We start from the raw sequence: 12,946 nt of genomic DNA on the forward strand, positions 1-12,946 counted from the left end.
AAAGAGCATGGACAACTATTTACTAAAAACATTTGTCCAGGAGTAATGTATGTAGGTCACATTTGCTCACAATTCTTTGGCCAATACATGTCACTAAGCTCATGCTGATGGGGCAGAGAAGTATAACAAATACTGATGTAAAGTAAAACTGTTTAGCTGGTTCCCTCCCCTCCCCCACCCAAACTGACATGGACTTCCACTTCCACTCTCCCAAAAAAATCCTCACTGTTAATTAGAATTAAGGTCAGAATAGTTCTATTTTCTTCCTCTGTACTCTGGGACAGGAGGTTATCAAGAAAAGGAAAAGAATTTACCAAACTAGAAAAGAACTTAGCAAAATAGCCTATTTTAGTTGAATGAAAATTTTAGAAAACATCCAGATAAAGTCCCTTATCACTCCTAATTTTGTGACATGTGGAAAGAATGCATTCATCATCTATATCCTTTCATTGTCCAGATGGCCTGAAAATTCACACTTTCAGGTGGGTGAATTTCATGTTTTCTTGACAAAGATAAAGTTGCTTTTCCTTTTAAAAGAAATGTATGTTTGTTTGTTTGTTTGAAAGATTTTATTTATTTATTTGACAGAAAGGCAGCCTGAGAGCAGGAACAGAAGCAGGGGAAGTGCAAAGAGGGAAAGCAGGCTTCCCTCCCAGCAGGGAGCCCGATGTGGGGCTCCATCCCAGGACTGACCTGAGCAGAAGGCAGATGTTTAACCGACTGAGCCACTCAGGTAGGTGCCCAGGGAAATGTATCTCTTAAGTAACGCATTCCTTCACAATGCCTCATAAATGTTCCATGACCAAAGGGTACTGTTTCTTTCTTTCTTTCCTTTTTTTTTTTAATCAAGAACAGGTTTATCTCTTTGTGAAGAAAGGCCCACAAAGGCTTTGTTCTCTCTTCTTATTAATCTTCTGCTCTTCTCTTTTTCTTTAGGTTTAGCTTCCTTTCAATCCTATCAGATTATACTTCCTGCTTTCCTTTCACAATGATATCCTCCAAACTCTCTAGAGATTCTGCACCCTTTCTGAGTAGCTGTAACACAGCCAAGTATTCCTCTACTATAAATAAAGACATTTACATTTGGTATACATAGAGCTGCACTTCCTTTGATAGGATATAAAAAATACCACATTCCCTAAAGATTATTAGCACAACTTCTTCAAATTTCCATACCTTTTAGTTTGTGTTGAGATTCCCAAGAGGATTCTTCTATGTTGTGACTCCTTCTGGTAACTACTGAGCTAACTGCTACAGAAACTACCACTCTTTCCAGGGGTCTAGTGGAGGTAAAGGGTACATACAGATAAAATATAAACCATGACATAAGGGTGCACAAAATGTACAACATGGATGGAATCACACAAATCTCTTAAGAACTAATGAGAAAAACTTGGCTGTGTGTTTCCCAAATCATTTATTTGGGAGGGGTTAGAGTGCAAACACTCTGGAAACAGGCTAAGTTACCTAGAATGGTAGCTGGTGATTACAATCTGCCCTATGGGCTGGCAGCCCTTATGGGAGTCTGCGGTTTGCTTCAAGAGCTGGGGCTGAGCAATCCTGCCCTTCACTAGGGAAAGTGAGAATTCACAGGCTGTACAATAAAATGTCCTCTTAATTCACAAATTTGACCAAATTTAAACACTTCTATAGCTACAATCTCTTCTGTGTTCCTCTGCATCTTTGGAAGACTTTAAAGAAGTGTCCAGATTTTAGTTGTGCTGTCCTTTTTCTCTCCTACACAGATAACAACGAAGGCTACACGTCAATGTAACATTCTCTGCTAACTTTCCTCATCTTAAACAAAACTGATTCCCCTTCAGGCATATCTTCTAGGCCAGAATGCTGCTGGGCACATCTTCTTTTATTTTGTTTAAGTCACACAGCTGCAGCAGCATGCTGTCTAGAAATAGTTTGTGTTGGTATTCAAGCTGAATGAGCCCTGGTCTCTATTTATGACACTCCCTTTTGATTCTTACCCTTTGATTCCAATCAATGTACTGAAAATAAAATGCAGACCTTGAATTAAACAACAAACAGGCTAGACAGGAACAAGGCCTTTAATGCATAACCTTTTCTATGCTAACTTCAGAGAGAAGGGCAAAGTTTAATGTCCCTTCCTCTACCTCTCTTCTTACCTCAATATTTTTAAGTATTAATGAAAAACATAAACTGAACACCTCCCTATTCAGTTTCTTACAGGCTGCTGTCAACAACAGAGCAACATTACATATTATTATCAAGAGAAGAAGAATGTTCCACAAACCATAGGAAACATGTTTGTGGTTTCAGCCTCTATGAGCTTTTGCTCTCATTGCTGACACAGTATTTTACCCCTAAAAACAGCGAGGCACAGGTAGGAATGAGAACCTTCCAGATGTGACAGTGTGAAGATTCAAATAGGCTGCAGGTAGCAATGGCTAAAAATGGACTTTGGCTAGTAAATGTTTAAGTCTGGGAGCATTTCAGATGGACTGAAATGCATACTTTCAACTTTGACATAAATTCCCAGGAAAGTCATTTGCCTTAGATATGGGGAAAATTAGCCATTCCCTTCATTACTATTTTCTGTTGGTTTGATGCAGGTTGGTTAATTAGCACCAGCCAGGGAAATTCAATAGATATCCCTTGGTTGAGTACTGTTTCTTTCAAGTTGACTTTATAGTATGTACTTACTACATGCCCACTAATCTTTAAATTTTTATGATTTGCTACATAATATTGACACAGTTTAAACAATTAGAACATTATCTGGTGATCTTAGCATCTCATCAGGATCTGATGGGCAGTCACTTTTGCCTAATCACAATGGCTGGAATGAATGGATATTCTTCTCTGCTCAGCCATTTCCCATCTGAAAACCTGGCACCTGCCTTTGAGGGACTTACTTAGGAACTCAGACCCAGGGGCATACAGTATTTTGCATGCTTGCTTAGATTCATTTTATTTAGGCCCATGATCCCTCCCCTTCAAATTATCAAGTATGTTTGCTAACTTGTAAGTTATTCTTATATATCCAAATGGGGAAAAACTTAGGCTATTGAAATTAGAGAATCTTAAAGTTGTTTAGTATTCTGGAGGTCATCTAATCCAACTCTCTGATTTTATAGAGGGAGAAACTGAGGCTCAGTGATTGGACAGACTTGACTAAGGTTTTATGGCTAACCAGTAAAAAAGATGGATTTCAAACCTGGTGTTGTTAACTCCTTAGTCCAGAGTACTCTTCATTCCAATACAGTAGATACCTTCACTTTTTTTTTTTTTTTTGGAGGGGATGGGGATGTGCAGAAAGAAAGGAAAAGGAACAGTGGCTATAAAAATACACCATTTTACTATTTATGACCTCCAGCGAAATGCTACAAGTGTAGGTTAAACATTTCTCTACCCTTCTGATGCCCTAGGGAAGGCACCTATGAAATATATGTCTTATTTTTTAGATTGCATTGCACCCACTGTAGAAACTCTTGCAACCCTACCCACAATCTGTTATTACAGCCCTTCTGAAAAAAGCCAGCCCTTCTGAAAAAAGCCAAGAACTTAGTTATTTGGCCCAAATAACTGCTCATTCACCACTGGAAAAAATAAAGTAGGGGTAGAAGCAGGCACTCTATACAAGTGGGTTGAAAAGAAATCTAGGTTGTTAATCAATCAATGTTATAATCTATGTCTAATATATGTATAGTTTAAATAAACTATATATGTAAAAGGTATTTAAGGATTTATTTATTTATTTAAGCAGGAAAGAGAGAGCATAAGCAGGGGGAGCGGCAGACAGAGGGCAAGGGAGAAGCAGGCTCCCTGCTGAGCAGGGAGTCCAATCTGGGGCTCGATCCCAGGACCCTGGGATCATGACCTGAACTGAAGGCAGACGCTTAACCAACTGAGCCACCCAGGTGCCCCAATAAATTATATTTTAATAATTTAGTTATGAGAAGCTATATATTATAGTACTGTATAGATCACATAAGTACTCTAAAGTATCATTATAATGCTTTCAACTTTCAAGTTGTGAGACCATACTACTAGAGAGTCTGTCACAATAAAGGCCTCCTGCTACTTCTAAAAGTAAAAAATGTTTGTGACTGCAGTCTATGGAAGTGCCTTTTAAATAATCTTGTGTAATAGCATATTTGACGTTGCAACACACATATTTTAACATTATCATGCTTTATCACAATGGTTTTATCAAAATTTAGAAGGAAAGAGGGCTTTAAGCTTATTGACTACACATCACCCCAAACACTGTGCTATATATTTTTCACGTATTGTCTAATTTAATCCTCACAACTGTGGACTAAGATTAGCATCTTATTTTTATGGATTGGGAAACTAAGACTCAAAGAAATTAGGTAGTTCATTTACAATCACGTGGTCTATACCACACAGACCTGGGACCTGAACCCAAGAGTGCCTGATTCTAAAGCCACTGGACTTTCCTTTATACTATGTTACCATCATTCAAAAAATTTAGAATATGGGGCGCCTGGGTGGCTCAGTGGATTAAGCCGCTGCCTTCGGCTCGGGTCATGATCTCGGGGTCCTGGGATCGAGTCCCGCATCGGGCTCTCTGCTCAGCAGGGAGCTTGCTTCTCTCTCTCTCTCTCTGGCTGCCTCTCTGTCTACTTGTGATTTCTCTCTGTCAAAATAAATAAATCTTTAAAAAAAAAAATTAGAATAAAAGTTGTTCTTTAGCTTCCTTGAAATTCCTTAGCAAATCGAGTCACTTACTAAATACTTGTCCATTGTGTGTCTACAAATGTGTTGGGTTCGATTCATCCATCTGTTCAATCCCCTATCACCAAATAGATATTAGGTGCCTGTTATCTTCCAGGCATTATGCTAGGATACCATGATGTGTGAAAAGGAGGTCCTCAAGTCCAGTGGCAAAGAAGAGAGTCATTAATTAAAAAGCCATAAAAATAAATGTAAAATTACAACTGTGTTAAGGATTATGATGAATGATGACTTAGTAGGTCTTGGTCTGAAATTTAACATGGTAGCATTTTAGTGTCTAACAGGGGTCTCTGACTCAGCCTAGAGGGTCACAGAAGGTTTCTCCGGGGAAGTGATGACTGAGTAGAGATTTGGAGAAACAGTAAAATTACTTAGGTGAAGAAAATTGTTCTAAACTGAAGGAGCACAATATCCAACGATACTGTGGTGAGAGAAAGCAATGCATGTCTGAAGACCTGGAAGGGTGATATGAATGGAGCAGAGACAGCAAAGGGGAGCAGCACGGTACATGAAGCAAGAGAGACAAGCAGCCAGATGACACTGGGGCCTAGAAGCCAGAGACGGATTCTGACTTGGATACTAAAAGCAATGGGAGGCCACTGAATGGGGAAATAACATGGCCATTTGAAAAGGGAAATAACATGACCAGATCTACATTTTCTAAAAGCTTACACTGAAGTGGGGAGAACTGATTCAAAGGAGGCAAGAGCAGATGCAGGAGGACCAGTCAGGAGGCCACGGAAATAATCCAGCCAAGAGATGATGGTATCTTAATCCAAGAAGGTAAAAGTGGAAACGAAGAGAAGTAGATGGATTTGAGATTTATTTCAAAGCATAAAAACAACAACATAATAACAGCTTGGATATAGGGAGTGAGGAAGATGACTCTAGTATATGGCTTGTACAATTAGATGGGCGGGAACACTAAAAGAACATCAAATTTGGTGGGGGAAGGGGAGAAGAATAGAAATCATCGGTGGGTTCGGTTTTAGATTATGCTGAGATGCCACTGAGATATAGAAACAGTAATAAGAGCTCTGAGCAGAAGTAAGGAATAGAGATGTGACTGTCTGAGTTGTCTGAAAATAAATAGTAAGCTCTGAATACACATATAAAATCTCCCGAGAGAGAAAAGACCTATGACAGAGCCTTGAGGAATCCTATCAACTACTGTAGTAGTAGAAGAGGATGGGCCTACCTAGGAGATTGAGAAAGAGCCACCCCTGAGAATGGAGGAGAACACAATGTTACAGGAGCTGGGGGAAGAGACAGTTTTCAGAATAAGAAAGCCATAGGGCTGAGTAATGCTGAGAGGGGAAGTAAACATAAAGTCTGTTGGATTTAATAATGTGAAAAATTATTACTGACCCTAGAAAGAGGGGCTTCAGTGGTACAACAACAGAGGTGGAAGTCACAGTAGAGGGAATGAGGAATGAGCAACAGAAGACATGGTGGCTATAAAACACTCATTCCCATACTGAATAAGCTAAGGGTTTCATCTGAGAAAGCAAAACCTACAGAGTACAAAAAATAGAAACAATGCTACCAGTATTACTGATTTTTTAAATGGTACAGAAACCCAAAAAAGGAAGACTCAGGGTGAGCTGGTAACTAAGAAAAGTCTACAGCAAGGCAAAGTTTTCAATTAAAACATTTTCAATGAATTAATTTTTGAACTACTGTAGTTGACACAATGTTTTATTAATTTCAGGTGTACAATACAGTGACTCAACAGTTCTTTCTTTCTTTCTTTCTCTTTTTTTTTTTTAAGATTTTTATTTATTTATTTGACAGACAGAGATCAGAAGTAGGCGGAGAGGCAGGCAGAGAGAGTGGGGGAAGAAGGTTCCCTGCTATGCAGAGAGATGTGGGGCTCGATCCCAGGACCCTGGGATCATGACCTGAGCCGAAGACAGAGGCTTAACCAACTAAGCCACACAGGCACCTCTTTTTCTTTCTTTCTTTCTTTTTTTTTTTTTTTTAAGACTTTATTTGTCAGAGTGAGTGAGAGGGCACAAGTAGGCAGAGGGGCAGGCAGAGGGAAGGGAGAAGCAGATACCTCGCTGAGCAGGGAGCCTAATTTGGGGCTGGATCCCAGGATCCTAAGATCATGACCTGAGCTGAAGGCCGTGCGTAACCAGCTGAGCCACCCAGGTGCCCCATGACCCAACAATTCTATACATCACTCAAGGCTCACCACAATAAATATAGTTACCATCTGTCACCATACAACATTATGAGAATAGAAAGGAGAGCTTTAAGCAGAGTATTTACGAAGTGCAAAACTGAATGACTGAAAAGTGCTGAATGTTGGGAAATTACATGCAAAGACTACAGGAGTGTGTGTGTGTGTGTGTGTGTGTGTGTGTTGGGGGTGGGGAGGTACAAATAGGATGGGGTAGAGTGATAAAAAAGCGAAGAGATACAGATGCAGTCCTGTTTGGTGATATAGACTCAATACTGAATTATTTAGGATTGGAGAATCTATGCCCTAGTCTCCTTTTTTTCCTGCCAACCTATGGGCCAATTCCGTTCTCATAATCAATGATACCAGAGGGTTGGTAGGGAAAATAGAAAATAAGACTCATAAATCAACTGTGTCGCTCAATGGTTTTGGATAATACTGTGTGAAAGTGAAATCAGTGTAACTTTATATTTATGGCTTGGAGGCGGAAGACCACTGTCTTCAAAACCAGAGAGAGTCAGGTCTCATCACAATCTCGGTCATTCACTACCTACGAAGCTTGGCAAGTGCGATCTATGTCCCTGAACCCTAGCTTCTTATCTGTAAAATGGGAGAAATAGTAAGTTTCTTGGAAAGGTTGTTCTGGGACTTAGAGATGAGATGGTAGTGTTTGCCTGATAGGAATCTACTGATTGATAGATAATACTGATTATTTACCCCTGGGCCCTGATCTACATTTTTCTACTGGTATTTACCTAGAGACCAGTGAAAAGCATCAGAGAGTAAAGTTTAGTTTTTTGGGTCTTTTGTGAGATAAACGTAACATCTCACAGACTTTTACAATTAATGATATTAAGTATATAACTATTCAATAAGTATTTAAAGAGTCAAATATATTCTTATTTTATATTACTGCTAATTTTGTTAGAGAGGGAAGAAGAGACAAAAGAAGAAAAAAAGGAAAAAGCCAACTAGAAGAGTAAGAAAGCAATCAAAACTAAGGGTAAAAAAAAGGAAAGAGTGTGAGACAGGCAAGAGAGCAGAAAGAGAGAGACGGAGACAAGACAGGCAGAAGAGAAGTGACAGGAGAATCTGCCTAGACCTCTCAGATCCCTCCATCCACTCCCCTCCCAATTTCTGTGTGACAACCAAACCAAAAACTCTGAGCCTCCTGCTCTGAGGGCTAGCTCTTCCTCTGCCTGCTCACGCCACTGCTCCCCCTTTTTGCCCCCCATCCCCCCATCCCTCTGTCTCTTTACCAGCATTTCAGCTGACAGCAGACCTGGCACTGCTAAACAGTTTTCTGGGCTACCTCCTCCCAATTATTTAAAAATTAAAAAAAAAATTTGTTGACACTCCTAATTAGAGTGTCAAAGGCAGTGACAAATATCATACATAATTGAAAGATCAATAAATATAACACAGAATGGTTCCCTAAAAGAAAACAAAAACAAAACAAAAAACCAAAGAAAACAAAACACATTTACATGTGCATCTGCTAAATGAAGAAGGACACCATGTGACAGAAATAACAAGTATGCTTCAAGAACATTGGGATCTTCTTTGGGAACACTTTTTCAGAGGTACCTTGGAGAAATTTAAAGAGATGTTAAGTGTGACAGATATAATTCTTAAAAATATGCCAAAGGATAAATGAAATTAAATCAAGGGAAAAACCCAGACTCTGAGACGACCAACCCCGATTTATTTAGTGCTTTTTCTTACTGTGTGCTGAGGCCCATCTTCATTATCCCTCATGTAGAAAGGCTTGAGTGCTAATGGATAATTAATGACAAAGACTGGTATGTTGTCACAGTGCTTCACCAGGTACTTCTCATGTTCGGTGTGTAGATCGACACCCCACTGTAATGAGAAAGAAGAAATTATCAAAGGAGAAGACAGAGCTGAGATATACAATGTGGTACCCTAAAATAACCTGTATCGGTTCCAAGGGCCTCCTCTGAGGATCAGTGATGTGTGGAGCCGTCTGCTGAGGCTACACAGAAAACTCAGCCAGAGAGGTGTGTTACAAGAACAGCCAAAGGCCTTGGAAAGATGAAAGCCGAACCGAGTAGATAAATGCTGTGCTTTCTCTCCCCATCTTGAGGAGCAGCATTTAGCAGATGAACAGCATCTGCAGAAAAACAAAGTACCCTTCCCACAGTGTGTAAAAACTGACTTCAAAGTCATAGTTTTTATTAATATTGCCTAAAGCTTCTTCAATGGTTACTGTTCCAAGGTTGCAGGAAATTAAATGATCAAAGATAATATTCTTAATATTGAGTCTATCTCTGGATAGATGGCTTCTCTCAGTGAATTTTTTTTTTAATAAAAGAGTTTATTCATATATCAGATGCTCTGATGAATATTTAATAGCACCGTTCATCTACTTATTCAACAAATACTAATGTGCCTATTAAATGCCGGTACCATGCTAGGTACTGAGCACAGTAGTAAGAAAATCAGAATTCCTGACTTCATGAAGCTTCCAGGGTAGGAGATAAAAAACAAATTAAAAAATTACATAAACAAAATAACTAATTATAACAAGCACAACTATTACACCTCATAAGAGGATCTGACTCAAGTGGGGATAGGACTGGTGTAGGGAACAGTTTGAACAAAGTTATTACAGTACATTCCTAACATTATATAATTCCTACTTGTCTGCCAATATGTTAATTATAGGAAAGAAGCCCTGGCATAGGAATGAGGAGACTTGCCTCTAATATTATGCGCACGTCCACTGATAAATCATGTGGCCTCTTTGGACATATTACCATTCTTTTCAAGGATTTTCATCAAAAACTCGGGAAACTTCTCTACAATTCTTTAACCATTACTATTAAAATCAATATTCTACTTCAAAATTATTATTTATTCTAAATATTTTAACAACGTTAAGAAAACAAAAAAAAAAAGCCAATTTAAAGATGGGAAAATACTAAACAGTGTTAATAAGAAAAATAAGATTATTTATTTATTTATTTATTTTTAAACATTTTATTTTTTAATTCCAGAGTGAAAGAGAGAGAGAGAGTGAGCGAGTGAGTGTTGAGGGGAGGAGCAGAGGGAGAGGGACAAGCAGACTCTGTGCTGAGCACAGAGCCTGAGGCTGGGCTCAATCTCAGGATGCTGAGATCATGACTTGAGCCAAAACCAAGAGTCACACACTTAACTGACTGAGCCACCTAGGTGCGCTAGAGAAATAAGATTATTTTAAAAGATTTATTTATTTATTTATTTATTTATTTATTTATTTGACAGAGATCACAAGTAGGCAGAGAGGCAGGAAGAGAGAGAGAGAGGAGGAAGCAGGCTCCCTGCTAAGCAGAGAGCCCGATGTGGGGCTCGATCCCAGGACCCTGGGATCATGACCTGAGCTGAAGGCAGAGGCTTTAACCCACTGAGCCACCCAGGTGCTCCTTTTTTTTTTTTTAAAGTAAGCTCTACATCCAACTTGGGGCTTGAACTCACAACCCTGAGGCCAAGAGTTGCATGGTCTACTAAATGAGTCAGCTAGGTGCCCCAGGATTCTTAATGAAATGTGATAAGGACAAGAGGGGGTAAAATACAAATATGAATATGAATATGAATATGAATATAAATATTACCTTTGGGGTGAAGGTGAAGTTCTGAGATGCCTGCTTTAAGATCTCTATTGCTTCAGTGTAAGAAATGCTGGAAAAGAACAGGGTAAAAGCAGAGAAAGGTTAATACATGGTATACTGCTAACATTCCATCAGAAAAATTGTAAAAGGCCTATTCCCATACAGTCTTTGAGGTCACAAATCAGTACTACATGATTATTGAGTAATCAGGAATGATTATAAATAAATCATCACTGAGTAATCAGGAATTTAGGCTGATCTAATCATCCGAGAGTCTGAGCAATATGAAGAGAAGTGGCCTTTCAGTAATCCCGTTCCTAATCTACCTGCAGTATATACAGAAGAACCAGTCACTTAGGCAAGTAAAGATTTTCTCTGAATTCATGTTATGTCAATGCCCTAATAAAAGGGGTGAAATATTGAGGCTGAAAGAGCAAAAGTCTTTCCATAAAGTCATCATTCATTCACTCAATACACATTTATTGTGTACCTATTATGTGCTAGGTATTATTCTTGGCACTGGAGAGATCGTAAAAAAAACAAAGCCTTTATGGAGGTGATACTTGTGTGCTGAGTAATGGGAGTTGGTGGGGGGCAGAGATAAACAAGTAAATAGAAAGCATATAATGCTGGAAACCATTGGTGCTATAAGAAAAATAAAGCAAGCTAAGAAGACAGAGGGTGTTTAGGTGTGTTATTTTAGATAAGATGGTCAAGAAAGGACTCACTGAGTTGGGGACATCTGAAGTAAGAAAAATATCTGAGGGTAAGTATTCTAGGCAAAAGGAACAGTAAGTTCAAAGGCCTGAAGTGAAAGAACAGTTTGGTTCATTCCAGGAACAAAACAGTCAATGTGCCTGTGGCATACTGAACAGGGGAAGAATGTCAGGAAAAGGTCAGATCTTATGGATTCTTTCGGGCCATGGCTGGGGCTTTGTAATATATGATAAGACTGTTTAGGAAAAATACCATGGATATTTAGGAAAAATATCATGGATTATCTCAGTAAGAAACTATCATGTCTAAAGCAAGCTAAGCCAAGCATTTGTTTTAATTAAACTGAATAGGTAATTACATGAACACAGTTAAGAAAGAAACAAACAACGTCTAAGAGTGTACATCTTCCATCCACCCTGTCCCATAGCCATGTAGCTCCTCTCCTCACATAAAATTACTGTCACTGGATTTTTGTGTATCCTTCCAGAAGGTTTTTTACATCTATAAGCAAACAGTAATATACAATCTCCTTTGTTAAATAGATGACAGCCATAGTATATAGGCCATATACACTCTTTTCCATCTTTCTTGACTCAATAATATACCTTGTAGATCTTTCCATATCAGTATATAAAGAAAGAGCTTCTTCATTTTTTTGAACTATTACATAAAAGTCCATTTTGTGGGTGGATACTCATTAATTTACCCACTCATCCACTGATGGATATTTAAGCTGTTTCTAATATTTTGCTATTATAAACCATGACTACATACCTCTGTCGCAAATGATTCTTAAATATTGATTTTGCATATGGAAAAAAATGGAATTGCTGGATCATTGTATTTATATTTACAGTTTTTAGGTATTTTGATATTGCCAAAGATACTGCTTCCCTTTTATAGTGTTATACCAATTTATGCCCACCTGTAGTATACAAAAATGTCAGTTTCCCTATGCCCTTTGCAATAGTACTTTGAACACTTTTTTTAAAGATTTTATTTATTTATTACAGCAAGAGAGAGAATGAGTGGGGGTGGTAGAGGGAGAAGCAGACTCCCTGCTGAGCTGAGAGCCCAACACAGGGCTTGATCCCAGAACCCTGGGAAGGGAGATGCTTAACCGAATGAGTCACCCAGGTGTCCCGAAACAGTACCCTGCATGATTAAAAACAAAAATCCACAGTAGAACATCCAAAAAACTCTGCCCTCAAAAACCCCCCAAAAACAAAACAAACAAAACCCCCAAACCTACAAACTTTCTGAAGTACTTTAAACTCAAAAAGTAAGTTGCCCAACATAAACTTACTCTTCGAAGGAAAAACTAAATTCATACCTATAATAACCAATTGGAAGGAGTTGTGTATATAGCACAAATGAAGCCTTCAAAGCTATGTTTTGAGCGATATTTTTCCAAGATGAAAATCTTACTCAAATCTAAATCTAGTATTAAGTAAAAATTTCTAAGGCAAGAATGATAGTGGTGTTGGTGGTACTAGTCATTTTTAAAACGTTTTACAGAGGGGAAAAGGGAGGTTAGAGGGGACAGTAACGTGGCCAAAATTATTCATGTACGTAAGTGGTAAACCTGATGTGCTGACTTCAAAGCTGACGCTTTTAACTACTGAGATAATGCCTAAAACACTTGGAGTTTAATATGTCAAAACAAAGACAATGGGCTTGGAGTTTTCCCTCTGTCTCT

At 38.6% G+C, this 12,946-nt stretch overlaps 1 protein-coding gene across 2 annotated transcripts in view; it reads right to left on the reverse strand.

Moving 5' to 3' along the window:
• The window catches only part of NARS2 (asparaginyl-tRNA synthetase 2, mitochondrial), a 126,699-nt gene that overhangs the window by 12,521 nt on the left and 101,232 nt on the right, over positions 1-12,946 (reverse strand). For both annotated transcript variants that reach the window (XM_004763467.2, XM_013061905.2), the window contains exons 10-11: positions 10,534-10,600; positions 8,645-8,782 (exon numbers count right to left, since the gene is read on the reverse strand). In XM_004763467.2, coding sequence (XP_004763524.1) covers positions 8,645-8,782; positions 10,534-10,600 — 205 coding nt within the window. The remainder of the gene's footprint in view (positions 1-8,644; positions 8,783-10,533; positions 10,601-12,946) is intronic.

The sequence above is a fragment of the Mustela putorius genome, unplaced genomic scaffold (genome assembly GCF_011764305.1).
Source record: "Mustela putorius furo isolate JIRA1106 unplaced genomic scaffold, ASM1176430v1.1 tig00003987_pilon_pilon_pilon, whole genome shotgun sequence".
NCBI classification, from domain to species: domain Eukaryota; kingdom Metazoa; phylum Chordata; class Mammalia; order Carnivora; family Mustelidae; genus Mustela; species Mustela putorius.